This window comes from Carassius carassius, chromosome 19 (genome assembly GCF_963082965.1).
Source record: "Carassius carassius chromosome 19, fCarCar2.1, whole genome shotgun sequence".
Classification (NCBI taxonomy): Eukaryota; Metazoa; Chordata; class Actinopteri; order Cypriniformes; family Cyprinidae; genus Carassius; species Carassius carassius.
The window spans coordinates 2,652,046-2,679,408 of NC_081773.1; the positions used below are offsets into that span (position 1 = coordinate 2,652,046).

General features: G+C 37.2%; 1 protein-coding gene across 3 annotated transcripts; it reads right to left on the reverse strand.

Moving 5' to 3' along the window:
* LOC132094871 (cyclic AMP-dependent transcription factor ATF-2-like) lies at positions 1-26,875 on the reverse strand. Of its 3 annotated transcripts, none has more exons than XM_059499510.1 (12): positions 26,798-26,875; positions 23,890-23,959; positions 23,636-23,732; positions 23,432-23,550; positions 22,218-22,343; positions 19,793-19,971; positions 18,941-19,052; positions 16,133-16,219; positions 9,182-9,349; positions 8,182-8,379; positions 5,482-5,587; positions 1-198 (listed from the first exon to the last, which is right to left on the reverse strand). In XM_059499510.1, the coding sequence occupies exons 2-12, from the start codon at positions 23,935-23,937 to the stop codon at positions 2-4; spliced, it is 1,437 nt and encodes a 478-aa protein (XP_059355493.1). In that variant the 5' UTR covers positions 23,938-23,959; positions 26,798-26,875; the 3' UTR covers position 1. The 3 variants fall into 3 exon arrangements, with proteins under 3 accessions (XP_059355493.1, XP_059355491.1, XP_059355492.1); XM_059499508.1 differs by having other exon boundaries at positions 8,182-8,409; XM_059499509.1 differs by lacking the exon at positions 26,798-26,875 and adding an exon at positions 26,506-26,555 and having other exon boundaries at positions 8,182-8,409.
* Between the last annotated feature and the right edge of the window lie 488 nt (positions 26,876-27,363).

Genomic DNA, 27,363 nt, shown 5'->3' on the forward strand with positions numbered 1-27,363 from the left:
ATCAGCTTCCTGAAGACTGGGCGTGCGAGGAGGAGTGCGAGTCGTCTTCCTCCTCTGTGCTGTGGCTGTGGTCTGCAGCGGGGCCCGAGGCGAGCGAGCGGAGGCCGTTGGATGTGCTGATGGAGCTGTGCTGGATGGCCTCGTTCTGTGGGCTGCTGGGAACAGACATCTCCCCGCCGCTGTCCTCCTTCTCCAGCTCTGAAACACACAGACGACACACATCAGCAGCTCTCACACGCAGGGCAGTGTCTTTAATTACTGTCTGAAGTAGTGTTGGGCTAAACATGTGAAAACAAAAAAGGTTTGAAGTGGTACACTAATGTTTGGATATTTGTAATGTGGTCAACACTGTTGTACAGCTTGATTGTACCAAGATATGGGACAAGTATTTGGGGATTTTGACACCCATATAAAGATACAGTACATCATGTAAACTGTCTGTAATCACTGGCTGTGCTACTAAAGCTCAGGAGTGTTGTAATAACACTGGTTCTGTTGACAATAACCCTGATTTTAAAAAAAATAAAAGCTATTCTGTTAATACTACACATACAATAATATTGTAAATAATCCATTGCACCTTAATTTAACATGAACTTGACAGTTCAACAAATTACTAATTATTTTCTTTTAATGGAATATTGCAGTATTTATTATAAATGATTAATCAATGAACAATTTATTTTTATTTATTCAAGTTTCTTCTCCTCTTAATCTTTACTCAAAATAACATCCCCTTCCTCTTGCAGTTAAATTGTTTTGCCTCTTCTTTTCCTTAATGATGTGTTTATTTATGGCAAAATTTGAAGCGCTGCTCCAGTTAATGTCAAAAAAACAACAAAAAACAACAACAACAACACCATACCAAAATACAAAAAATTATTAAAATTGAGAAATATTGAAAAAGACATACCAATTTACATAAAGTGCAATAATTAGAGGTATTCATCCAATTGTTTTGATATATTTAAACTGTGTAACAGTGATAATAACACTAATTACCACCGTAAACTAATTAGCAACAAATGGGTTCAAAGTTCAAATTGTTAGAACTAAAGCTATGTGTGATCTGGTCTGGCTAAATTAAACAAATTAGTTATTTTTATTTTCAACCTTTAAAATGATGAATCGGATGAAAAGTGACACGTTTGAAGTCGATAGAGACAGCTAACTCAATTCGGAGAAAAATCAAGTCTAAGTTTTCTGAAGGTTCCCAAGCAAAATCAAAGAGCAACACTGCATCGTTTCCTCCACTTCATTTCTTAATATTAACTACTATATTAATAATCACAATATAGACATGTTTTATTTTTATTTTTTTCAGTTAGGAACCTAGGTGTGCTATTTGATCGCAATATTTCCTTAGTAAGCTTTTAATAAGGTTGACTAAATATGACAAAAACTACCAACTAAGGACTAAGACTAAAATGAAAATAGCTGACAAAATTAACAATATTACCCACTATTTTCCTATTTGATACTGTAAAGCTGCTTTGACACAATCTGTATTGTTAAGAAGGCTATAAACAAAGGTGACTTGACTTGAAAAGATGATGTTTGTGTGAAAAGCCTACTTAAATACTGTAATTCTGTGTATGTGTGTATATTTATCAGGATCGTGTGCGATTCACGTCAGCGAGAAGCGAGCGGAGAAAAGGTACTCCTCTCAGAAAACAAACAGATAAAGATCATTTTAGATGTTTAAGCGATATTTGGAGCATTGGGATCACTAGACAAGGGCTTCATTAACTAATTTTTGTGAAAACCTGAAATTCGATTCGAAAAAATTATTATTATTATTTTTTGCCTGTAGCTCAAAATTAGACCGTGTGCATTCTGACTGATTTTGTGAGCCGGGTCACATATTAATGTCAATAACAGAGGCTCAGCTGGCACATACCCCCTGCAGGTGTGACGCATCACCTGACCTGTAAACACCATGTGACTGAATCTTGAGCTGTAGTGCAGACATCTACCGTCAGGCACTAGCGGTCTACACTAAACAGCCAAATCTGACCCCCCTCGAGCGACGGTGTGAGCGAGAAAGCTCGATTCTGACCCTGCCAACATCTAAAGTTATCTCGCTGGCATGATTGCGATTAAACTTTCCCAGTCCAGTGCTTTGTCTTTTATTAATCCCTGTGCTTGCTTTGTAACCTTTAATTAAAGTTACAATGTCATTTTTAACCAACATCATCGGGGTATATTAGAGGCTGCAGCGTGCGGCCAGACTCTCGCACCCCTCCCTACGATCCCCTCTCTTTCCTGCCAACTACTGCAGCGACAGATAATTACTGCACCTGATTTTAATGATACACACACACAGGAGAGCGGCAGAGATGCGCGGTCCAAATGCCACCAGCTGTTCTGCAGTTGCATTGAATTAATTGGCTCCTGATGAGGAAGCGAATGAAAAAGGCTCACTCTCGCTCTGACTGGCACAGAAATGGAGACTACCATGATAATTAATATAGCTAATGAAGCAAGCACGGCTCAAATGGCACTTGGTAATTAATGCGGGGGTATTTGATTGTGTGCGCGCTTCTGAATTGACCGGGCTCTGATCTGGTGACTTGCAAACCTCGCCTGCTCCGTGCATGTAAGGTCGAGCTCAGAAAACAGAACTGGGTTTTCTCTTCTCCTCGGCTCCATGTTCAGGCATCTGTAATTACTCCTAATGGTATTAAGCAGGAAAGGGAGTGATATATTATCATACATGGCATATCCCATGCTCTGGAGAGCGCTCTCGGATCATCTCCGCTTTGAGCAGATGGGGCCTGTGCAATGCCAAACGGAGGCACGGCCTGCTCTGTTTGCAGGGCAGCCTGGGTAATTTCCACCCACCTGCTACCAGGGCGAGAGATTAAGGCCAGAAACATACTTTACTTAAGTATGCAATCACAAACGAAAATGCTTTGCCAAGCAAGCCCACGTCGGCCATATTTTACACCTGTCCCAACCAGGTACAATGTGATTTTCATATATTTCAGGCCTAACAGACTGTAATGAAGCAAACAAGACGGGAGCGCTCAGGTGACCGAATGAAACCCGCACTGACGTCTGCACTTTTTCACCGCATTAAGACCGTTCTTTGACAGGCGATGACCATCTGAGGCTTCTCCGTCCTGCGATGAATGTGGCACAAACTGGCGTTGTTTACAAATCCGGCAAAGACGGAACGACACTCTTCTGCGAGTCTCATTTGCACAGGTGACTAATATATGACCCCTCACGGTGTTGGGTGACATTGGCAGCATAAACAGGATTGAGGAATGGTTTCGATCATCTCAGTACCCTCCTCTACCTCAACAAGACCCACCAAATGAACCGCTCCCTGACAAGCCAATCTCACCCGACGAGCATCCCGCTCATAATATGCATGAGACCTGTCAGTCAAGCTGCTTAACAATGCCGGCGCATAATGAACTGCACGTCTGCAGCGGCGCATCCCAGTCGCCAAACAGCGCTTCTGTCAGGCTCTCCGCTATAATACACTCATTTTGGAAGCAATCATTGTCAATACAAGTCACAAAATGAGCCAGACACATGCACACACAAAGCCAGCAATGTATCAGACATGAAGTGATATCCAAGTTATGCACAAAAAGTGCTTACGCACCGGCAGAGAGGCATGGTAGGCCGTTAAGTTTTAGTGTCATGGAAGTGCTGCCTGCACATGCAATCTCTCCCACAAACGCTTCTCCGCTTCTTCTAATTGATATGAAGTGGCTGCATATGGCAGACAAACCCTCGTTTTCTGAATGCCTCTTTATCACTCATCTTAAAGAGGACAGCGCCACATACGGGGATCATTTTGTTAGCGATCATCGCTGTTGTGCTAATATATGAGTCCTCGGCGTTCTGCGGTAATAATGGGACGAGATGAATATGTGTTATTTCACACTCAGGACCAGTTCATAGTCCACTTCACATCTGATCAAAAACCAAACTGAACACTCATTAGGAATAACACTCATCTGTTATCGCCAAAAACAAACAAAACTCATTTGCAAAAAAAGAAACCATTAACTTTGCGACCCATTAAGCACAGCTGTCAGTCCAGAGATGTGTGTTCATTTTCAAAGAAAGAAGAGAAAAGCATTCAGTGAGCCTAGATCTGGTTTTGAACCTTGAGAATTTTTTTTAAACCCATTGCCAAATGATATTAAGGCATTGAGAATGAAATATCAGGCAGTTTTGACTTGAAAGCACCTAGGACAGTCGTTCTTAACCCTGTTTTTGGAGACACATTTTGTATTTCCCCCTTACCCTAGCCATCCATGTCCGGTCTTGGTGTCTCTTCTAATGAATCAGGTTTGTCTGGGAGCACGGTTGGGAAACACTGCCCCAGTACCCTACTAGTGGTCCATTTACACATGTTCATTAGTGATATACCGATTCAGTAACTGCTTATTATTGAGTCAGTTCAGTGAAACCAGTAATTACATTTTATGAATGTTTCTGAACAAATGATTTATTAAAAGTCATGTACTTATGATTATAGCATTGTGGGCAGTGTGTGGTTACACCTTGTGCAACACATCCCAAATCTGTCTTTTCTGGCCCTGTTCTAATCCCAGTTTTACTTGGCAAAATCGGACAATGGCAATATGTATATTTTTCTTTTCTTATAAAGAACCACTTGGTTAAGAAAAAAGAAAATGTATGATTTGTGAATTAAGACGGCAATCATTTGCTGAAAGTCCTGTTGCATCTTTCACATGCCTTCTGTTGTCCGACTGATAGTTTATACTACTATACTAAAAGGTCTAAATGCTAAAAATGTAAAATGTACAAATTTGTCTCTTTATTGATTTTTGTAAAGTAATGTAAAGAACCATTTTTATAGTTAATAATATTTCAAGATGAACAGTTGATTATCCATGCATCATAAATATGAACAGCAGGATTCCGAGGAACATCATTGCGTTCCATTAGAATAAAAACTACAAATCTTTGATCCTGAAAGAAAAAGCATTAAATGATCAACATACTAAAATATTCTGTATTATTGTGAGATACAGAGTGACAACTAAAACTTATATGCATCTTTTGCAAGTATGCTGTGCTATTGTAAAGATCTCAATTATTTATATCACAAGCTATCCGTATGCCATCTTACTTTTTAGTCATATAAACAACAGCATCTGCACCAATTTGCTCAGTTTGGCCCTCTGAATAAAAATAATGTGCTTTTTCTCCTTCAGTATGAGCTCCATATTGTTACTGCATCTTTCTATAAGAGCCATAAAAGTCTCATGCATCAAATGACACTCAAAAACGTTTTGTCTAAATGTGAAAATAAAAATAAATAAATAAATAAAGATTTCTGCCTATTATTCAATATGTTAAGGCTTTACTGAGTTAAGAGTTAACTGTATAATAAATATCTCTAAAAAACCCATGACTGTGCTTCATAAGTGCTAAATCTTAAACGGAGAGCACTGGAGTCGACCGTGTGAATGTGCTGCGGTTACTCACGGTGGTTCCCTGATTTCTTCTGCAGGAGCGTCACGGGACAGTCTTTGTGAGCCAGTAAGAGCTGCTTCAGCTGGGCCACCTCGCTACGCAGAAGAGTCACCTCATTCTGGACGGAGAGAAAGAAGAAGCACGTTACCCGTCGAGATCAGTGAGGAGGAATCAACAGAAAAAAAAGATCACTAGGCTCTTCTTCACCTAAGCTTTTTTTGGGACACAATTATAGCTGCTTAATGGCAGAATCCCAGGAGAGAGAGCGAAACACTGTCGCCCATTCTGCTGAGATTTACTCTCGTCTGCCGTGAGGACTCCCATGGGGCCGTGCTGTTCTGCACGCGCTAAAGACAGGCTGTTTAACAGCGAAGGTGACTTTAACAGAGAGCCGAATGGGTGCGAGAGAAGGGCACATTGCCGCAGATTTAAAAGCTTTCTCTCTTCCTCAGGAACTTAGTTTTATCTCGGCAGAGCTGGTACAGTGTGCAGAGGACAAGCAGATTTAAACACAGCTGCTGAAACACATCCCTCCCTCCTTCTCTTCTTTCTGTATTGCACATCACATCAAAGTGTGCAGCCACGACTCCAATAGCTTGACCACAGGCTATTACTATTAGTTACTGAATAACTCAAAAGGCTCAGGGGCTGTTAAATATCCTAAAACAAGACGGGTGGACAGGTGGCCATGTCAGTATCTCGTGCAGTGTGGCCAGTGGCTGATAGATTCATATTAATGGTAGTAAATACTGTAATACAGCCTTGCTTCCTGGAACATGACTGATTAACTGCGGTCATTTCGTGGTCAAAAATGTAGCTTAAATTTGGCAAATGATTTCCTACTTGGCTGTGCTAGTTTCATGCCTGTACATTTTTCTTCTCGTATAATAAACAATTTCAAATCAGTATTTTATGTAGATTTATTTATTATTTATCAGGCAAGAAGTATATTATAAGAAACAGGAAAATGCAGTTATCAAAAGTAATTATCACAAAATAAACCGTGACAGGGTGATGATAACCCTGATCGACTAAATCTCAAAATGTACAGTGCTTTTCAACTAAAATGGATCGTTTTTTCCAGGAAGAATGCATTAAATTTATCAAATGTGAAATCTGTTCTTATGAAATGTAAACGTATAAAAAAAACATCATGGTTTCCACAAAAATATTAAGCAGCACAACAGTTTTTACCATTTGTAATAATAATAATAAAAAAGTTTTGTGAGCAGTAAATCATCATATTAGCATGATTTCTCATTTCTGAGGATCACGTGACACTGAAGACTGGAGTAATGATGCTGATCATTCAGCTTTGATCACAGGAATAAATCATATTTCAAAATGAATTAAAATTTAAAACAGATTTTAAACTGGAGTAATATTTCACAATTTGCTGTTTTTACTGCGTGAAAACGCATCAAATAAATGCAAATGTTAGTGAACATGAGACTTTTAAAAAGACATGAAAAAAATAATGTTCTGTAGTGTAGTGTACATAGTTAAGACTTACTTAAAACAGATGTTTACTCTAAAATATATCAAAATAAAATAAAATGCACACTCTAGTACAGACATCTCTTAATTGCCCAAAAAGACAAATTCTTAAAAATGCCATTAATTAACCTGTAATATGCCAAAATATTTGTCTACGTCTAGACAGACGAAGAAAAGACAAACCATTTAACCTAAGGTTTTTATAATTCAAATGCATTCAGTCATGTTATCATTTCAAAGACATGATCATGTAAACTGACACACGGCTTCAGGTTCAGTTCTCCCATCAAAAAAATAAATCAGACATCAAACGAAATGTCTAAAATCAGATGAAGCTCAACAGTCAGAGAGACGGCGAGGCAGTAAGATCAGGCCGTTAAAGTGTTTCATGTCTTCACAGACCGGCTGCATCCATAAAGACAGCACAGGGGGGATGTTTGGCTCGAGTGCGCTGGTCGGCAAACCCTGACACCTCGTTAAAAAGCCAGTTAAGGATGATGTTAACGTAATTGAGCATCATTAGAGCTCTACGCTCCGATCAGCCGGGCCAACGGGGCAGAGAGGGACAATTACACCAGCCCATCAGCGCTGATAAATGCCCTCGTATTAAACACCGTCTCTCTGAAGAAACATACTGTCACGCTCGTTTCCAGAGTCCCCAGATTTCTCTTCTACACCCTTCTCTTCGCTTCTCCATCTGTTTCATGTTAGTTTATTCCTTCATATAACCCACACATTAATCGCACTTCCCCCACGCCGTCACCAAACCATTGCGCTTTGTTTAAACGGACAAATAAAAAAGACAGCGTGCAAATAAACAGTGGCACATCTCATTAAATTGTCTGGAACGTGCCGGCGCCGAGCCGCACTCTCCGTTATCAGCAGAGACAACGGTTAGGTGAACTGTTTCGAACTTGTCAGCGGCGGATCCTAATTGCCTGCTACAAATCGTGGGTTGAGAAAGAGACGGCTTTCCCTGGGAGAGTTCCAGGGCAGCTCACAAACGCTCAGACAGAGCTGACGACACGCTCGTGTGCCGATGACATCTGGAGGAAACGTCTTTATTGACAGGGCCATATCGATGCAGGAGACTCCAACAATCACGCCGCAGCTGTCACGCAAACACACTTCTTAATTTACATTAATGACTTCATCACCGTCTTTGTCTGGATCTCCAATGCACACACACTTACGCTCGAAGATGTGTGTGTGTACCTGTAGCTGTCCGTTCACGCTGCTCAAGTCTTCTGCTTTTTTCTCCAGATTCTGCACCCAGACTTTCCTCTTTTGCCTGCAGCGAGACGCAGCCGCTCGGTTTCTCTCCAGAAACTTCCGCCTCTTCTCGTCTGGGTCCTCGCTGGTGGTCCTCCGCCGCCGCCCGCCCGTGCTGGAGGTGTGCTGGGACGGAGACACCTGCACAGGCCCACAATCACACACCAACACCTTTGAGAAGAATTAAATCAAGGGATGCACCTGCCAAAGCATGACCAAGACAGAAACGAACTAGACTTAAATGCACCATGGAAAGGTGTGCTGCCCTTGATTAGCTGTTTTAAAAATATTAATAATTCTCTTTTTAAAAATGTGTATGTTTTTAAGCAGTTATTTGTAACTCTTTACCATAAGGTTGAATTCGTTAACCTGCTAATCAGCTATCGTGACATTACAATGAACAACAGTTAGTCTACATTAATGCTTTTAAACTACCTCTTTATACATCTAAACTACCTCTTAAAAGGTAAGAGTTTTCAATGTAAAAAAAATATAATATATATATGTTTTAATCAGCAAAGATGCAATAAACTGATCTAAAATGACAAGAAAATATACACTGTTACAAAAATTATATATTTCAAATACATTTCTGTTAAAGAATTCTGGAAAAAAAAGGTTTTTGCATAAATAATCAACTGTTTTCAGCATTAATAATAAAAAATCTATATTTCTTGAGCAGCAAATCTGCATATTAGACTGATTTCTAAAGGATCGTGTGATACTGAAGACTGGAGTAATGCTGCTGAAAATTCAGCTTTGATCGCAGACATATTAAAATAGAAAATATATCAGTGATTTTTATTGTATTTTAGATCAAATTAAAATTAATGTTAAAATTACACAAAATACATAAAAGTTAACATCAGTTTTAACCTGTTGTTCTGTGTTAGTTATATGATATCTAATTACTTTCAGGATTATCTGCAAAAGTCACACATACAGGCGTTTCTGTCGTGGATGTAGCCGGCTGCTGGAATGACTGTGGGCGGGGCTCCTCGGCTGGAGGTGGGGCCGGGGGCGGAGTCTCGCTGGCCGAGCTGCTCTGGATGTCACCTGCATCGCCGCTGGTTACCTGAGGGAGCTGCTGACTGAGGGCCACCTTCAGCTTCTGCAGGTGAGAGACAGGTCAGAGGTCAGCTCAACATCTATTAATAACTTCTTATCATCTCAGCTGACTTTGCAAGAAATATATACCTAGTTTTATCTGCTTGCTTTGAGTTGAATTTCACATTCACCTGCCCTAAATGTCACATTCAAAACACCGAGCTGTGATTGGCCATGTTACATGTCAGTCAGAGGGCCCTTCCTGATTAAGTGGGAGGTTCTGGCCACAATAAGCTGCAATGTGCAACAGACTTTATTCCGACGGTCAAAAATCTGCCTATTTGCATTGCGTTTAACCATAAAACCTCGCTCTCTTCAGCATGTGTGTCTGTAGTTTCAGCAGCGAAATGAGGAAAACATGGTGCTATCTCTCTCTCTCTCTGGGATCAGGAGGCTAAACTAGAGGCGAGAACTGAAGATTAGAATAATTAACTTCTGCAGAAAACCAGAGGCAAGGATTAAAACAACATATTCATCACAGCTTTAAACAGATGCTTCCCTCAGAGCTCTTCCACAGGAGTATGAGCTGTCGTAGCTAATTCCCTATTCCCTGGAGATGCTGTGATTTTCTCTTGTCAGGGAAATCTGCTTTTCCCTGGCGTGCTGTACCTCAGCGCCAAGAGCTTTTCTCCTCAGTACGAGCAAACCCCCATAATGACAACACTAGGGTTCGACGCAGCTTAAACATTCTCAATTGTTTTTCAGTATTTTGGTGATATTTAATAAAATAAATTGACTCTCAAAAGCCATTGCACTAACATTGATTAAAAAGTTTAAAGAAGCATTAAAATGATTTATCAAATACATCTAATAATTTACTGAAAATGTTATTTAATAAAAATTAGGGATGTCCAGATCCGATTTCATTCGGACCCAGAATACAGCGAGATGAACATCACAGAGCGCTAAACTCTCATGCAGTGTGTGTTTCATTCATACTCGAAGCCGGAGTGCGCTCTCACGCTGATAGTCATATCAGGAAACTCCTAAAATGGACAAAAGGGTCCAGCTATCGCTGTGGTTTTCACAGGAAAACAGAAACTTATGCAAACACGAAGACATTAATATACGAACAAGACAATAAATTGTTTTTCAAGTCATCTCCAGCAGGTGATAAATAAAGTATGAACAATGCAGTGCTGATTGACATAGCATTTATTACAGTACAGAAACTATTCTGCATTATTATGTGATAAACAGTGTTTGTAGTATATAAACAAACCATTATTATTTGTTATTGTCCAGCATTTATAGATTTCTAAGCCAATTAAAAGCTAGAAAATAAGAGAAAAATTTTAATTGCCTATACTACCAGTCAGAAGTTTTTGAAAAGTAAGCTTGTTAATGTTTTTTTTTTAAAGAAGTCTCTTCTGTTCACCAAGCCTGCATTTATTTGATCAAAAGTACAGTGAAACAGTAAGATTTTGAAATATTTTTACTAGCCTATTTAAAATAGCTGTTTTATATTTGAATATATTTCAAAATGTAATTTATAGAACATCCTGGATCTGTTTTTTCGCTCTTCTTTATTCTTTTTTTAATGTATTATAGAAGTATCGGATCGGGACTCGGTATCGGCAGATACTCAAAATCAAATGACTCGGACTCGAGGGCAAAAAAACCTGATCGGGACATCCCTAATAAAAATACTAATTTATATTCATTAATAAAAATTATAGAATTTTTTTAAAGTGTTGATCACATGGAAGCTTTAAATAAGTCAAATAAAAAACATTTAAATAAGAAAATAAAACTAAACATTTCTTTAGAAAAACCAAAAACATATTTACAAAAACATTTTTAAAAACCACACAGCAATAATGTAGATAAATCAATAAATTTAAATGTCTAATCCACACATTTGTCAGACAGAATTATTGTTTTTATTATTATTTTGAATCAGTTTTTATATTAGTTATATTTTCTGTTTTCGTTTAAATGTTCCGATTTAATTTTTTTTTTTTTTATTTAACCTTTATTTAACCAGGGGATCTCATTGAGATTTAAAACCTCTTTTCCAAGAGAGACCTGGCCAAGATGACAGTGCATTGACAGCGCACAGTAACAAATATGAACAACCAACACACATACATAAAAATAAACAGTGTGCATTACACTACTTAAAAATTAGACAACATTAGACTACTTAAAAATACATATTAAAAGCAGTGACAATGATTTATAGCATCTATTTCCAAAGATTTCATGTAGTGTTTAAATTGACCAAAAGAAATCAGATTTTGCAACTTCAAATCAATCTGCAATGTGTTCCATGTGGAAGGGGCTGCATAACTAAAGGCCTTCTTACCAAGCTCTGTACGGACCGTAGGTACAGACAACAAATACAAATTACCAGAGCGCAAATTGTAGGAACAGTTGCTGCGAGACATATACGTGCAAAGATAAGAAGGGAGCATATCCAACATAGACTTATAAATAAACATAAGCCAATGAATGTGCCTCCTCATTGATAATGAAGGCCAATTTGTCATTTTATACAAAGTACAATGATGTGTTGATGCTTTACATCCAGTCACAAATCTTAGTGCACTATGAAAGACAGTATCCAATAAAGATAAACATTTATCAGGCGCATTTCTATAGAGCAGATCACCATAATCAAGTGCAGTGAGAAATGTAGCAGCAACCAATCTCTTCCTGGTTTTCCTAGAAAAACAGGCTTTGTTTCTAAAATAAAATCCTATTTTTAATTTGAGCTTCTGTACCAATTTTTCAATGTGCAACTTAAAAGAGAGCGGATCATCAATTAATATACCCAAGTACTTATACAATTTGACTTGTTCAATCTGCTCTCCATGTATAGTACATTAATACATTTTAGGTTGCATTTTAAATGTAAGTTTTAGCAACTTTGTGCTTTTATAATTTTTTTCTCTTTTTTTTAAATGTAGTTTAACTTGATGTACTAATGTAACTAAAACTAAAAAAATAAAATAAATATATATATATATATTTTTTTTTAGTTTTAGTTACATTAGTACATCAAGTTAAACTAAATTTAGTTTATTTAGAAATGCTACCTTGGCAACCCTCCTATACATGTATAAAGTTAAACTAAATATGCATTTGAACATTTTATTTCAGTAATTGTGAAACGTAAACACAAACAGAAATGCAGTCTTCAGTGTGACAGACGCTGAGAAGTTTTATTTCTCCATTGCCGACTCGATTTTTTAAAAACCCTTCTTAGGAAACCATGATGTGGCCGAGAGTTAAAAACAAAACAAGAAAAGAGCATTACTTTAACAGCCATCCTCGGCAGACCGATCTATCTGGCAAATTAGTTTATAGAGCAACACCTTCCCGAACTCCACATTTCTACATGACTAGAAAGAAATGATTCACATGGAACAAGTCACGCAAGGGCTGAGCGAACGACTGCAAGAGAATAAGCAAGAGAGAGAGAGAGACAGAGGGACTGTGAACGATGTGAGCGGGGCCAGTCAGATTCATATTTCATATCTGCCATCGGAGCCCCATCAGAGCAGTAGCCCTCCATCTCCAGGGCTTTATTCAACCATCTGCTCCTTTATTACTTATCTTTATTTTGCAACTAATTAACAGCATAATCTTCTAAATTCAGCAAGTTAATTATCATTATTGTGGTCTTTGCAGCATCATCAGTCCTTGTAAAGTGCCGTGTGTGTGGCAGGGGAGAGAGAGTGAGAGACGTGGGGGGGGGGGGGGGGCGATGGGGTTTGCTTGACGAGGGCTCATTAATGTTTTCTGATGAGTTGAGGTTTTGTGCGTGTGGGTCCTGTAGATGGAGGTTATCTGGAAGGTGCATGTGTATGAATATGTTTTTTTTACACGAGTATGCTGACGTGGTGCATGTTAGTGATGTGTCGTTCTTGAACGAATCTTTAATGTGACTCGGGAAGAACGAGTCGTCTCGGGGAGTGATTCGTTCAGTCGCGCATGCGCAATATTCTATAGGTTCTGTTCTAGTAGTAGTGATTCACCTTGTCAGTCAATGCAGTCTGAGCCGGAAAGAGAATTGATTAGTTCATAGTTCGGGACTTCGGGTTAAGTGACGTGACAAGATTGGCTAGAGTAATTAGTTAATTTACAACCTTCCTTACAATTGGTGCATAGTACTTATTTTTTATTATAAATATTGGTTATGCTTTAAATTTTGTCCATATGATGGCGAAATCATTTTGATAAAGAAGAGATTTTTTCTTTTCTTTTTTTTTTTTGTGGATTCTAATCTTCAAAAATGATCTTGTTGTATGATTTATGTCTTTTGAGTTCACCCTTTAGATTAGACTATAGAACTGTACTCTTACTTGTTTAGGATTCAAAATGTTATTTGCTTTTAATTTATGTCATTATGTCCTTTTTGAGCAATCTTCTTTTACATATATTAGACCAAAATGTCAAGTTTGCCTAGGAAAAGCAATTATTATACCAGCAAACTCAAAATTGGCTTAAAATTGAACAAACTAGGCTATAAAAGCTTTGTATTGTAGGCTTGGATTATTATATTATTATATAGCCTAGTGTTTATTTACTGATAGACAGTCAAAAAGACAAATTAATCAATATTTTATTTATAACAGGGCTTTATTTATTCATAAAATAATAACACACCACAGATCCTGAAGAAAAGGTAACAAAAACACAGTGACAGAAATGTCAGAAATAGCGTATGGGTCTGTCACGTGATTAAGGAACGACTCGACCCGAAAGACTCATGAGATGAAACTAATCAATTCTCTTTCCGGCTCGGACTGCATGGTTTAGCGTATGGGTCTGTCACGTGATTAAGAAATGACTTGAACCCGAAGACTTGTCAGATAAGAGGTTAGGTGAGCTAATCACAGACTGAAGACCCACGTAAAAAATTTATTAATCTTTTCTGTATCTTATAGCATTTTAGTTTTGTATTGTTTGTAGTGTGATCAATGTTTGCGTAAGTACTAGATGTGCTGGGGAAGTAACACGTAACATTTTAATTACATTTAGCTAAAATTAACGAAATTACTCGGAAAAAAGATTCATCCATTTTGCTGAACGAGACTCAAAAGTCCGAGTCGGTAAAATGATCCGAACTTCCCATCACTTGTGCATGTTATGAATGTTTGGTCACGGGGGTTGTTTGGATGCATGGATGCAAGCAAGTACTTATTTAGTCGTATGCATGTAAATAAATAGCTTAAAAAATAAGTCTAATTTCTTAGCTAAAGTGTTGTGGCATTTTATTAAAATTTGGGAATTGACTGAATAGAGTTTAAAATCCTGACTTTGTGATGATTTTTTTTAAAGAATGGTAAAAGGGTTGCAGACTTAGCCCCTACTGAGCGATAACTTAATTCAGCTTAAGTGTCACCTTGGTGCTCTTTTTCGTATTATTTTAGTAATCATCATAAATCATTTGAAAGCTTAAAACCTCAAAATGCATCCTGTGAAATCCATTTTGAAATGGTAGCTGTACTTTAACATCTTTTATCAGTCTTCACCTTAGTGGGTGGTGTCAAGTGTCATATTACAAAATGTATTATGGTCCTCACATTTTTTAATATCAACTTCAAATTTGGAACATTACTTATTTGGACATAAGGCTTTAATTTTATTGCACTTTTGGATTTTTTTTGTAAAATATTTCTTCTATATACAATTATATAAAATAATATGATGTGTGTATATATATTTATATATATATATATATATACACACACAAACACACACGCATATTTTCATAAAGTAAATGCATTGTACCAATTTATATATGTATATATGTATGCATTTTTTTACAGTAAATGTAAACTTGTATAACTTTTTGTTACTTTAATATTTTGAAATGATTACTTCTGCAATAACCTAAAAAGGGGTCCAACCTTAAGTCTTAGGTTCCTAAGCGTTCATGAATGATAACAATTTAAGCCAAAAATTGTGGTCTGTAATAACTAATAAATGTTCCCATATATTAAAGAATAAAAAATTTGTCTGCTAACTTTTTTTCACTAAAACTTTAGGGACAGGATAAAATGGTTGAGCTTGAGAAATGCAGATGGCATTCAATTAAAAAAAATGAATGTTTACATAAACCACTGGTCAAAAGTTTGGAATAATTAATATTTTTCATGTTTTTGAAAGACAGCTCTTCAGAATTTGTTCTAATAATCGCTCTAACGTGTTGATATGCTCAGTTGATAATAATGGTTCTTATTTTCATCAGTGTTGTGCTGCTGAATATTTTTGTGAAACTATGCAATTGTTTTATGATTTCTGAAGGATCGTGTGACACTGAAGACTGGAGTAATGATGCTGATAATTCAGCTTTGCATCACAGGAACAAATTACATTTTAAAAATATATTTGAATAGAAAAAGTTATTTTAAATGTTAATAATATTTCACAATATTACTCATTTTTTACATTTCACATCACAGGAATAAATTGCATTTTAATATATATTCAATTACAAACCAGTTGTTTATAAATTGTAAAAATATTCAGCAATATATATTACTACTGCATTTTTATCAAATAAATAAAAAACATGACGAAATCATAACTTGTCCAAACGTTTGGCCAGTATTGCATGAAATAGCTGATCTCTAGATTTCTAGAGTTGATGTCAGCACAGATGCCCTCTTGTGCTCTTGTACAGGAACTACACAAAGCTCAATGTTGTTGTGTCAGTGTTGTGGACTGTACATCCTCAGTCCCTCTGGGCTGAAGGAAAATCTGCTTACACTAAAACATGCTTGCAAATGAGGTGCATGTGGATGCATATGTAAATGAGCGGGGCAGAAATTACCATCTTGTCTTCTGATTGGACAGGCTGTGGAGAGGAGGGGCCAGGGATTCCAGGGACACTAGGCACTAAGGTGACCGGTCTGACCAGCTGAAAACACACAAAATACACAATACATTGTCTCAAACTCACTGAATAAGAAAAATAAAAGAAGCAAGCAGAACTAAATAAGACACAAACATGCCCCTCACTGTCCCACAAACACACAGTACAGTAAGGGTTCAGCACGTCTGTGGCTAAGCGGCTACTATGAGCAATGAAAACAAGAAAACTAAAATGTACCATCTACAATAATGTATCATAAAATAACGTATCATTAATATTTCCGTAGAAAAATAAAATAAAAAGAGCCTCTTGCCCAAAACAAAATCCGGTAAATCATTATTTTAAGGTGTCCTTGTTACATGTAATTACTATTATAATATCAATAAGTTATGCATAATTACATGCAACTAACTCAAAGCCAAGCCCTAATCCTTTACCCTAACCAAATGCTAAATGTATAATTACACTGGAACAAGGATTTCTTAAAATAAAGTGTAACCTAAATCCTATAGAAAACACTGCAGTAGATATAAGGGAATACATTTCTTTGTTTCTTTTTTCCCATCTCTCTCCTTTCCTCCTGCTGAAAGCCTATGGGACATAATCATATGCTGCTCAGTGTTACTCACACACACACACACACACACACACACACACACACACACACACACACACACACACACACACACACACACACACACACACACACACACACACACACACACACACACACACACACACACACACACACACACACACACACACACACACACACACACACACACACACACAGAGGGTCTGAATCGCCCCAAACATGTGTGTGTGTGTGTGAGTGATAATGTGTCTCTGGATACATTAAAACACACCTCACAGGCTGACGTCATGAGAGCGGCGCAGTGTCCTTCATCCAACAACACACACTTAAACACACTCAGCGCACTGGAGCCATATTTGCTTGGATCATTTCCACTTTTGTGGAACTTGTTTACATCTGGTTAGGGGACAGATTGCTTTTTACACATGTAGTAACATGCATCACAAATGTGTCTCCTGTGACCACTTGATGTGGAGAGGAGGGTTTTTAAAGAAAGGAAAACATCTGAATCTGAACATTCAGTGCTGTTCTAGTCCAGCCTCAGTGTTAACTGTACTTTGGATGTGAGTGTGTGTGTGTGTGTGTGGATCACAGCTCTGACAAACAGTGGTCAGGACAAGCTCATCTACTTCAACATAATTCTGCAGAAAAGGAACGTAAAGGAGATGACCTTAAGAAGTATCACTAGCCAAAAATCTAATCTGCCCTCTACAGGCATTTTGGACGTGAAACAATACTCCAAAACCTTGTGAGCTGCCTATTTACACAGCATTTTAAGGCATCACAGGAGAATTCGAAAGGCTCTTCCAACATCAGGCTGCTTTCTAATATACCTTTGTTTAGAAATTGTATGCCAAATGTCCTTCAGAGAGAAGTTCAATTATACTGTTGTCAAGGTTTCACAAAACAGTTGTTAATGTCTAGTATTTTCCAGTTATATCATGGAAAAATATATTGTAGTTCACTGTACTAAACAGTGTAATTCTCTGAACTTTCAATGTTTCAAGCTTCATGTGCTGTGTGTTTCTGGCTGTGTATTTTTGAACAATCCCTGATCACGTCAGTCTGATCTTAACAGCACACATCTTGTTATCAGGGGTTGGTGGTTATGTTAATGAGCTCATGGTTGTAATGCCTATGAAACTTTTTAAACGACCTATTTTGTTAAGTCCAAACCATGTCAAACTTTTTGGCCCTTGTTTTAAGATAAGCACAGTTATGGACAGACATGGAAACTTTGGGAGAGGAGAGAGTGCAGTGGGACTGGGAAAGGATCTTGAAGCAGGACTCAAACTCTATTTGCCCAAAGCGTTACTGCAGCAGATGTTGAGGCCGATCACAAGGCTATGCCTCCAAGACAATGTCCATTTCTGAATTATGTTCACTGATTTAAAGGGTTAGCTCACCCAAAAATGAATATGCTATCATTAAAGGGTTCATGATGTGAGAACCTTGATCTTTTGATACAGAAGAGGTCTTTGTAAGCTTAATACATCCTGCAAGGATCCTGCCTTCATGTTATGAAGCTACGAGAATACTTTTTGTGTGCAAAGAAACGTCATATTCTGTAAAACGTATTCTTATAGCTTCATAACATTACAGATGATCTGGGCCTTGAACATAGTAGTTGCGTTGATGTATTTATCAAAAACAACTTAAACTGTGTTTCCGAAGATGAACAAAGGTCTTAAGGGTTTGGAAGGATATGAGGGTGAGTAATTAAAAGGGTCATGTGATGTTGCCTTTCTGAAACGCATCGTTTTTCACAAGGCTCATCGGTCTGAAAAGCGAGGTGTGCTCTGATTGGCCAGCTTTCCAGTGCTTTGTGATTGGCTGAATACCTCAAGCGTGTGACGGAAATGTTAGACCCCTCACTGTGTACTGTGATGCTGACTCCCAGCACGACGAGACAAAACCAATAAAACCCATTACAAATGAGGCATTTGTTGCATCCAGTGGGGTAATAATTACTGATTATAATGATTTATACTGTGTTTTTACGTGTTGAGTATCGCGCCACATAAAACCATGTCTGCATTTGTGATTTTAATTTAAAAACTTTAAAAACCTTTAAATGACAGATTTTAAATTTTTGGGTGAGCTGTCCCTTTAATGAAGTAAACTCGTAGACGTAAACCCAGGAGCTTCTCCACACACAGAGAGACACTCACAGGGATGGCAGTGGGTATGTGCACGCTGCTGGAGATGGTGGCTGGGATGGCGACCGGCATCGTCTGACCGTTAGACAGCTGCAGGAGAACCGGAAACGTGCCGGACACCGGACTGAAGACGGACAGAGGGATGAGGGAAACAGAAACACAATCCATAACACGTTACATTAACATAACTGTAGCACAGAATTTATATGCGAAGACATGTAACATAAATAAGCTACAAAAACAAGCTATACATGCTTTAAAGTCAACATGAAACAGCAAATGCACAGTGCTTTACTTTCATAAGGTGACAGTTTTAATGAGGAGAAACAGGATGGGAAATCACTTTTTAAATGGTAAATAAATGTGTCTTATCAGAACGGAGTCAGAAGTGACTAGGAGTCAGTCACATTCACAATCCGTATTTTTAAATTACATTAAAACTATTGGCAAGATTTTAAAAATAGAGATAGAAAACGGTTTAGGGCAGAGCAATTATTACATTTTAATTACATATTGCAAACTTTTGTGTGATAAATCAAACAAACAAACAAACAGTGTCAGTTATTTTGTGTTCATGTTGACTTTAAGTGATAAGAAAATAAACAACAACAGCTAGAACTTTCTCTTCAGCTGGTGTGTGAAACAAAACAAAAGACTCAAACAAAACCTGTCTGATGGCCGAGCACTTGACGGCTCGACGATGTAAAAGTGAAGGCACATGGATCACAAGCAACTGAAAGCAAATCATGAATTCTCCAAGCAAATGAGTGACGAAAACCAAACACCGGATGAGGATTAAAAAAAATAAAAAATCATGGCAAACTAAGAGAGGAGCAGAATAAGTAACATTTAGGAGTTACTTACACTATCGGTCTACTAGAGGATGGGACCTGGGTTATAACAGAGCTAGATGTTGGAGATGGGAGAGCTTGCTGAATAACAACACCAGCCTCATTGCTGGCCAGTAGTACACTGGGGACTTGGAGGGAGGCAGGACGGACTATAGTGGATTGAGGAAGAGAGGTCGGCTGCAAACAAACCTCCTGAAAACACCACACGAGAGCCAAGCTGCATCAAGCGCTCACACAAACCTACACTGTCCATTATACTGTTTCTGACTCTGTCTGTAGCTTTACATCACAGGGAGCACATACATGATTCATCTACAGATTAAAAGACTGCAATCTGTAGTGATCTACAGTTGATGGATGACAGAGGGTCTCAAAAATGACTTTAGTTTAGTCTCTTATGCTTTCAAAGGCTGCATTTATTTTCTACTTATTATTACAATTTAAAATAATGTTGTAATTTAATATTTTAAAGTGTCATTTATTTCTGTGATTTCAAAACTGAACATTCAGCATCATTTCTCCAGTGTTCAGTGTCACATGATCCTCACGCGTTCACACCGCCGCCGTCCAGAGCGTCAAAAATCGATTTGGCCGCGCTGCCAGCAACGCTGTAGAAAGATCCGTGGACGCTCTGACGTAGATCGAATACTTCTTACTTAAAGTGGACACAAAGCAAACAAGCTCTTGATCTTAGACTGAGCACAAGGAGGGAAACGTTATAAGTTAACCTCATTAAACATTGTTGTGAACGACGTATTAAGATCCTTCGCCTAATAATGTATAAAGCACTGATACCACACTGTAAAAATATTTTGATACAAGTAACAGTCCTGCATTAAAAATGTTACTTAAGTAAGTATAATCAGGTATAAACATTACTTAATGTAAGGAAAATTGATTTAAAGGTTTAAAAGTGAACTGGGACTATAATACTATTATTAGATTATTATTCCTATAATGTCAATGCACATCAGCAACACACCAGGAACACCAACGAGCACTTAACCCTTGGTCCACGCATCATTTTTATTTATTATGTCCATGAACGCAAACCACAGCAATAATCAACCTCTCCTCTACTTTGCTTGGGAACTAATGTGGTCGGAAGCAAAGTTTAGAGGGCTGTGTTTTCAGGAATCCTCTCAAGCGTTCCGATTCGTTACAGCCGAACCACGTCAAAGCTCATTTCCATAAAGTTAACCTGATTTCAGCGCTCCTCGATGCTCTCAACATCATAGGCACGCCACGCCGCTGCTTGCAGCCGGCTCACATTGAAAATGAATGACTTCCGGCCACTTTGACGCTCTCGACGGCAGTGGTGTGAACGCACGGTAGTATGATGATCTGCTGCTCAAGAAACATTTCTGATTATTATTATCAATGTAACAAACAGCTGTGCTGCCAAACATTTTGGGGAAACTGTGATGCAGTTTTTCAGGATTCTTTGATAAAGTTCAAAAGAACATTGTTTATTTTTAATAAAATTTGATAAATGTATTAACCAAAAGTTACAGTTTATGCATCAATTTATTTATTTGATTAAAAACAAAAAACAAACTTTTGAACAGTAGGGTAACTACTGTAAGAATATGTATATTTTCAGCATGTTGAGCGTCCACATTAGAGACAATGAGTAATAAATCATGCGGTCACACTTTATTTTAGGGTCCAATTCTCACCATTAACTATCCATTAACTATGACTTTTGCCTCAATTAACTCCTTATTTGCTGCTTATTAATAGTTTATAAGGTAGTTGTTAAGTTTAGGGTATTGGGTAGGATTATGGATGTTATGCATTATATGTACTTTATGAGCACTAATAAACAGCCAATATGTTAATAATAGACATGCTAATAAGCAACTAGTTATTAGTGTGAATTGGACCCTATACTAAAGTGTTACCAATCATGTTTCTAGAGATCATAGAGCACTCAAAGTCTGTTACTGTTACAGCTTCAATCAAAGTCAAAATCAGCATATTTGCTGACTTAGGAATGAAGTATCATCTTTCTCACAGATTCTGGTCAACAAAGAGATTTGTTCATAGAGCTACAGGAAGGAGGGAAAAAATAGTTTGTATCTCTATGAAGAAATGTATATTCATCTAAAAGCCAGTAGCTCTGGGACAAGCTACATTAAGCAACAAACACCTTTCCCTTGTGGCATGAAGGGAGAAGGCAGTCACACAAACCTGGACTGCTAAAGAATAGGCTATAGGTAGGGAAGACCCACAGACTACGAATTTCTGACAAAACAGTTCTGCACAATATGAGCCTAGGATACTCGATGTGGACTTTCCCTAACATTGCTCTACTACAAGCTCCTTTGCATGAAATATTCTTACTAAACACCTTCAAGTAACTATCACACACACAGGACCTAAAAAAATCCTACCTATTACTGCAGCTCTCAGTATAGCGGGGTCCTGAATCTCACCTTGTCGTCAGTGGTTGTTGACTCGGGGTGGGGAAGGGGGCTGTCTCGGTGGGACTCAATGGGTGTGTGCTCCTCTATTTTGTTTCGAACAACAGGAGTCGCAAGAGGAGACAAGTCCAGAGGCAACTGCAATAACAACATGTAGATCAATATTTGATTACGCACGTATATCACAAAACAAACAAGGGACGAATGTGCTTTCATCCACTGGGATTGAAAAGTATTTTAAAATGATGTGTTACATTTTAGATTTTGATGGTTATGGTGACATTTGGTGCAAAAAAATGCATTTATAGTATATTTTACAAATAAAACAGCAAGGAGCACTTTGAATTAACTTTTGAATTAATTTGAGTTCTAAGTCACAACATCTAACTACTGGGGTGCCTCAGGGGTCTGTTCATGGACCATTTGTTTTTCTTTTTTCTTTATTATACAATTAACAAAAGCAAAAAAAAAGGCCCCTAAAACTAGCTTGCTCTACTCTTTTTTTCCCTATTCTATCTCATTTTTTTCAGTTTTCTTGATTTAGTATATGATTTAAAAAACTTGCTATGTGCACTGCATAAAGCTTACTGAGAATTGTTATAGCACTTGCATATTATTGCTATTTTGTTGATTTTGATAGCTTCAATTGTCCTCATTTGTAAGTTGCTTTGGATAAAAGCGTCTGCTAAATTACTAAATGTAAATGTATTAAATTTCAAATTTGGAAGAAAAATATTGACATTGCATTTTCTATTAAAAACATACATTTTTTTTTTTTTAAGAATTAATAATTTTATAGAGCAGGCACATACATTTTTTTTAACATTTACAATGTTACAAAATATTTATATTAAATAATCCTGAAAAACATGACATTATATCCATAAAACATTAAGCAGCTCAATTGTTTTTTACATTGATAATAATAATCATGTTTCTTGAGCAGTAAATCATCACATTAGAATGATTTCTGAAGGATCATGTGACACAGAGGACTGGAGTAATGATGCTGAAAATTCAGCTTTGCATCACAGAAATAAATTACACCTTTAAACAAATTCAAATAGAAAACAGTTATTTAAAATTGTAATAATATTTCATTATATTACTCTTTTTGCTCTGGTGAGCATAAAAAGTCTATCTTTTAAAAACATAAAAAAAACTTATCCACCCCAAATCTTTGAATGACAGTTTATTTGCTAAATGTTATGAATTGACATCTTTACCTTTTTAATGTCCTCCTCCGTGGTCTTTTTAAAGTCATGCTCAAACGGGCTGGTAAGCTCGTTAAACAGCCCGACCTCCTCGCAGTTCTTCAGGAAGCGGGTCGGTGTCGGGGTCTGGTCTGCAACAGTAGCCCATAAAGCCATGAATAATAATAGTTCATGTTCATTCGCTTTTATAGTGAACCGCTGACTTTTCAGACTCACCAGCGATGATGACACTGTCATTGCGTGCCGGACCAAATCTCAGGGTCATCTCATGCTTGTGTTTATGCACCGCCAGGTGGTCTTCATTTGTGAATCGCTGTTGCAGACAGACAGTCATTATGTAGATGCATGAACCATACATAGTAGTATGAAACAGAAAATGGACAAAATAAATAAATAAGAGCATGTAACTTAATTGGAGTGTCTATTTAAATATCTGTAAGTGGTTCAAGTGTGTAGCAGTGATCACATGCCTGTCCGCAGCCAGGAGCAGTGCAGAGGAACGGTTTATCATCACTCATATTCACAGCTTCAGTCTGCCACCTGATAACATGACAAAAGTCACACTTGCAATTTGTCATTCATCATTAACATCATCATTTAAAGCCACGCCTAAGAACAGAACAAAAACGTGTGATTTATTATATCAATGAGCATTATTCAATATCCATAGTAATGTGCAATAGTAAGTATCCAGTGTTGGGGAGTAACTAGTTACATGTAACGCCGTTACGTAATTTAATTACAAAATTATTGTAACTGTAATTAGTTACAGTTACTAAGAAAAAATGAGTAATTAAATTACAGTTACTTATGAAATTTTTAACGATTACAAAGGGGATTACATTTGAATATTTACACACATATACATACAGATTTAACTGATTTATTTTCTGGCTATTCTGAGACATACCGCCCTAATAATTTCCGGGATGCGGAAACACAGTCTGGTTCGTAGAATCCAGTCATAAAAACGAAATGCCTAACGCGGACGGAATATGCCACATTTTGGATGACTAAATCAAAAGTAGGTCAGTACACTTGAATCAAAACATGACATCGACTAGTGTCTGTAAATATTAAGCCCCAAAGATGCAACATATAACTCCTGCACTTTCTGCGTGTCTGTGGAAATCAGGCGCGGACTGGACACCGGGAGAACCGGGACAATTCCCGGTGGCCTGGCAGATGATTTGCCCCTCTATTTTAATATTGTTATTGTATAATTGCACGCCGAATGTACTAAAGCGATCATTTGCGAATCCGCCATTTGATAATTAAATCTCTAATAAATCATGAATTGTTAGTCATGACTCGCTCGCTCTCCGCGCCTCCGCCAAACGGTTTGGATCAGACTCCGAGTAATCAATGCGAGAGAGAGAGAGAGAGAGAGAGAGAGAGAGAGAGAGAGAGAGAGAGATAGAGAGAGAGAGATAGAGAGATAGAGAGATAGAGAGAGAGAGAGAGAGAGAGTGTGGACTTTGGAAGCGTACAGCTGGAGCAGAGAAGCAGAACTACTGTTCAGGGTTTCAGGTCAGTTTTATCTGTAAAGATGCTTTTTTGTCTTTGTTTTTTAAATTTATTTAATCAAGCAGCAGCACGTTGCTCATCAGTCATCACTCAAAATACTATATAAAGGACATCATTATTATCTGTTGTAATGTTACAGTAGGAATTTAGCTGAAAAAAAATCAGATTTTTTTTTATAGGTTTAGGGGGAGCTACGACAGACAACAAAACAACCCTTACGAAAATTAACATTTTAATATTTAACTATAAATCCAGAGAAAATGGTTACTATTGTTTAACTGTGGTAACCAAAAATGTAAAATTATTTTACAAATGTATTTATTTAAAAATAAATACAAATCCATTTGCAAAAAAAAAAAAAACAAGGTTATTTTACTTTTATATAGGCTAATAAAAGCAAGGTTAATTTTTGTAAGGGAAAAACATGACTCGTGTACAGTATTAGGATTTTTCTATAAATATATTATAGTATTGTAGAGTATTGTATTGTAAAGTATAGTTTTGTTCAATCTTGAGTATTAAAGTCATGAGAGAGATGGATAACAGGGCAAAATAAAGAGCCTGAAGAGAAAAATGGAAGTGAAGGTGCAGTTCAGGAGAGAACTTTTAATTATTTTGCATGTCCCCAAATTAAAGATTTAAACCTTTTTTATGTCAGGTCCATACAAAAAAATAGTTCTGTCCATGAATTTGTTTGTATGAGTTTGGATTTTCCAGTCTGAATTTTTTTCCCAGTCCGCCCCTCCAGTAAATTAATGGCAAAGACATGGTTTCATTTACTACACACAGGCCTACTGAATCTCGCAGTGTTTTCAACCTCTGCTGTCTCAATATAGGAGTACACGAGCACATAAACATAATTTCTAGAACTGCTCTGTGTCACTTAATGTGCATTTTACTTATTTTGAGAAAACTATCATCATATACAAAGAGACAGCAGTTTTAAAAAACAACACCAATGTTTCAGGAGTTTAGTACACAGAATACGTCACATGCTTATTAGATAACTGTATTTAAGTTGATGTATATGCTTTTATTTATTATTCTTTAATTTTCACAAATTTAGAAAAGTAATCAAAAAGTACTCAAAAGTAATTAGTTACATTACTTTAATAAAGTAATTGAAAAAGTTACACTACTATTACATTTTAAACAGGGTAACTTGTAATCTGTAACCTATTACATTTCCAAAGTAACCTTCCCAACACTGTAAGTATCATCCTGTAGTACTGTTACTACGAGCTTAATGATTTGTGTTGTTTCAAAGCAGGTTTGCCAGAACATAAATACAGATCTTATAAGATTAAAATCAGAATAACAGAGATTATGCATCACTATTTTTATAATACAAATTTAGACACTTGATATTGGCCTCTCTGTGTTTATGAAACCACTCAGTAACTCACACACAGTAATGAAATGTGCTGTAATGATCAGAATGATGCTCTTTGATAACAGCACAACACAATTGTCACTTTCTGCTTTAAATCCCTCTAAATAACACTGTATCTCTAATCCCCACAGAGCCAGACTCAAAGCGCTTGCGTCTTTAAACACACCCGAGTATTTCCAGCGTCAGCAGTACTTTATCATCACTGAACAGGTTGTTTACATCAATATGAGCAGGCTAATCAATGCTTAGCCTCACCTCTCATTCATTTCAACGGGACCTCAGCTAGCTGTTAGCATGCGTCGCTATATTCATAACAAAGAAACACCGACCAGCTTTGAATGTGTCATAAAAATGCATTTTATGGCGTTAAACATTCAGACGATTCTGCTAGTCACCCGATAGCTTATTTAAAAAGGCGCGTTTGTTTATAATTACTGTGTGTTGACGCGCTCACTCACCCGCAGGCTGAACCCTGAAGAGCCAAAGCCCTTATTATACCACCTCTCGCGAGAGTTGAAACTCCGCTAAACTCTTCAGAGCAGATATCCTCGCGAGATTTAAGTACTCCGCTCAACCCAAAGCCAAGCCCTTTAAAACTCTGTTGCAACTTAAAGAAAATAATGTTTTATTTTTTTTATGAGCATTTTGTTGACTTTACAATTTGGTATATTGTGAACTTACGCATTATATATATATATATATATATATATATATATATGGAAAATTATTTATTCACAAATGTAAATGGGTTTTACTCATTTCAAAATAGAAATAGGTCACTACCTGTATACCTTAAAAGAAACAAAAAATGACAAAGCCAAAAAAACTAAGTTACTTTAAAACCTTAAATCTATTCTTTGAATAATTTGTAATTATTTGTATTAGTTTACAGGGTGTGTTTTATTTTTAATTGCTTTTCTTCTTTTCTTTAAGCATTAATTTGTTTTAATTCAGTTTTAATGTTATTCCCCTTATGTTCTGCATTCTAAAAACTGAAAAAAAGCCCTTTAAACTCTGCTCTCGT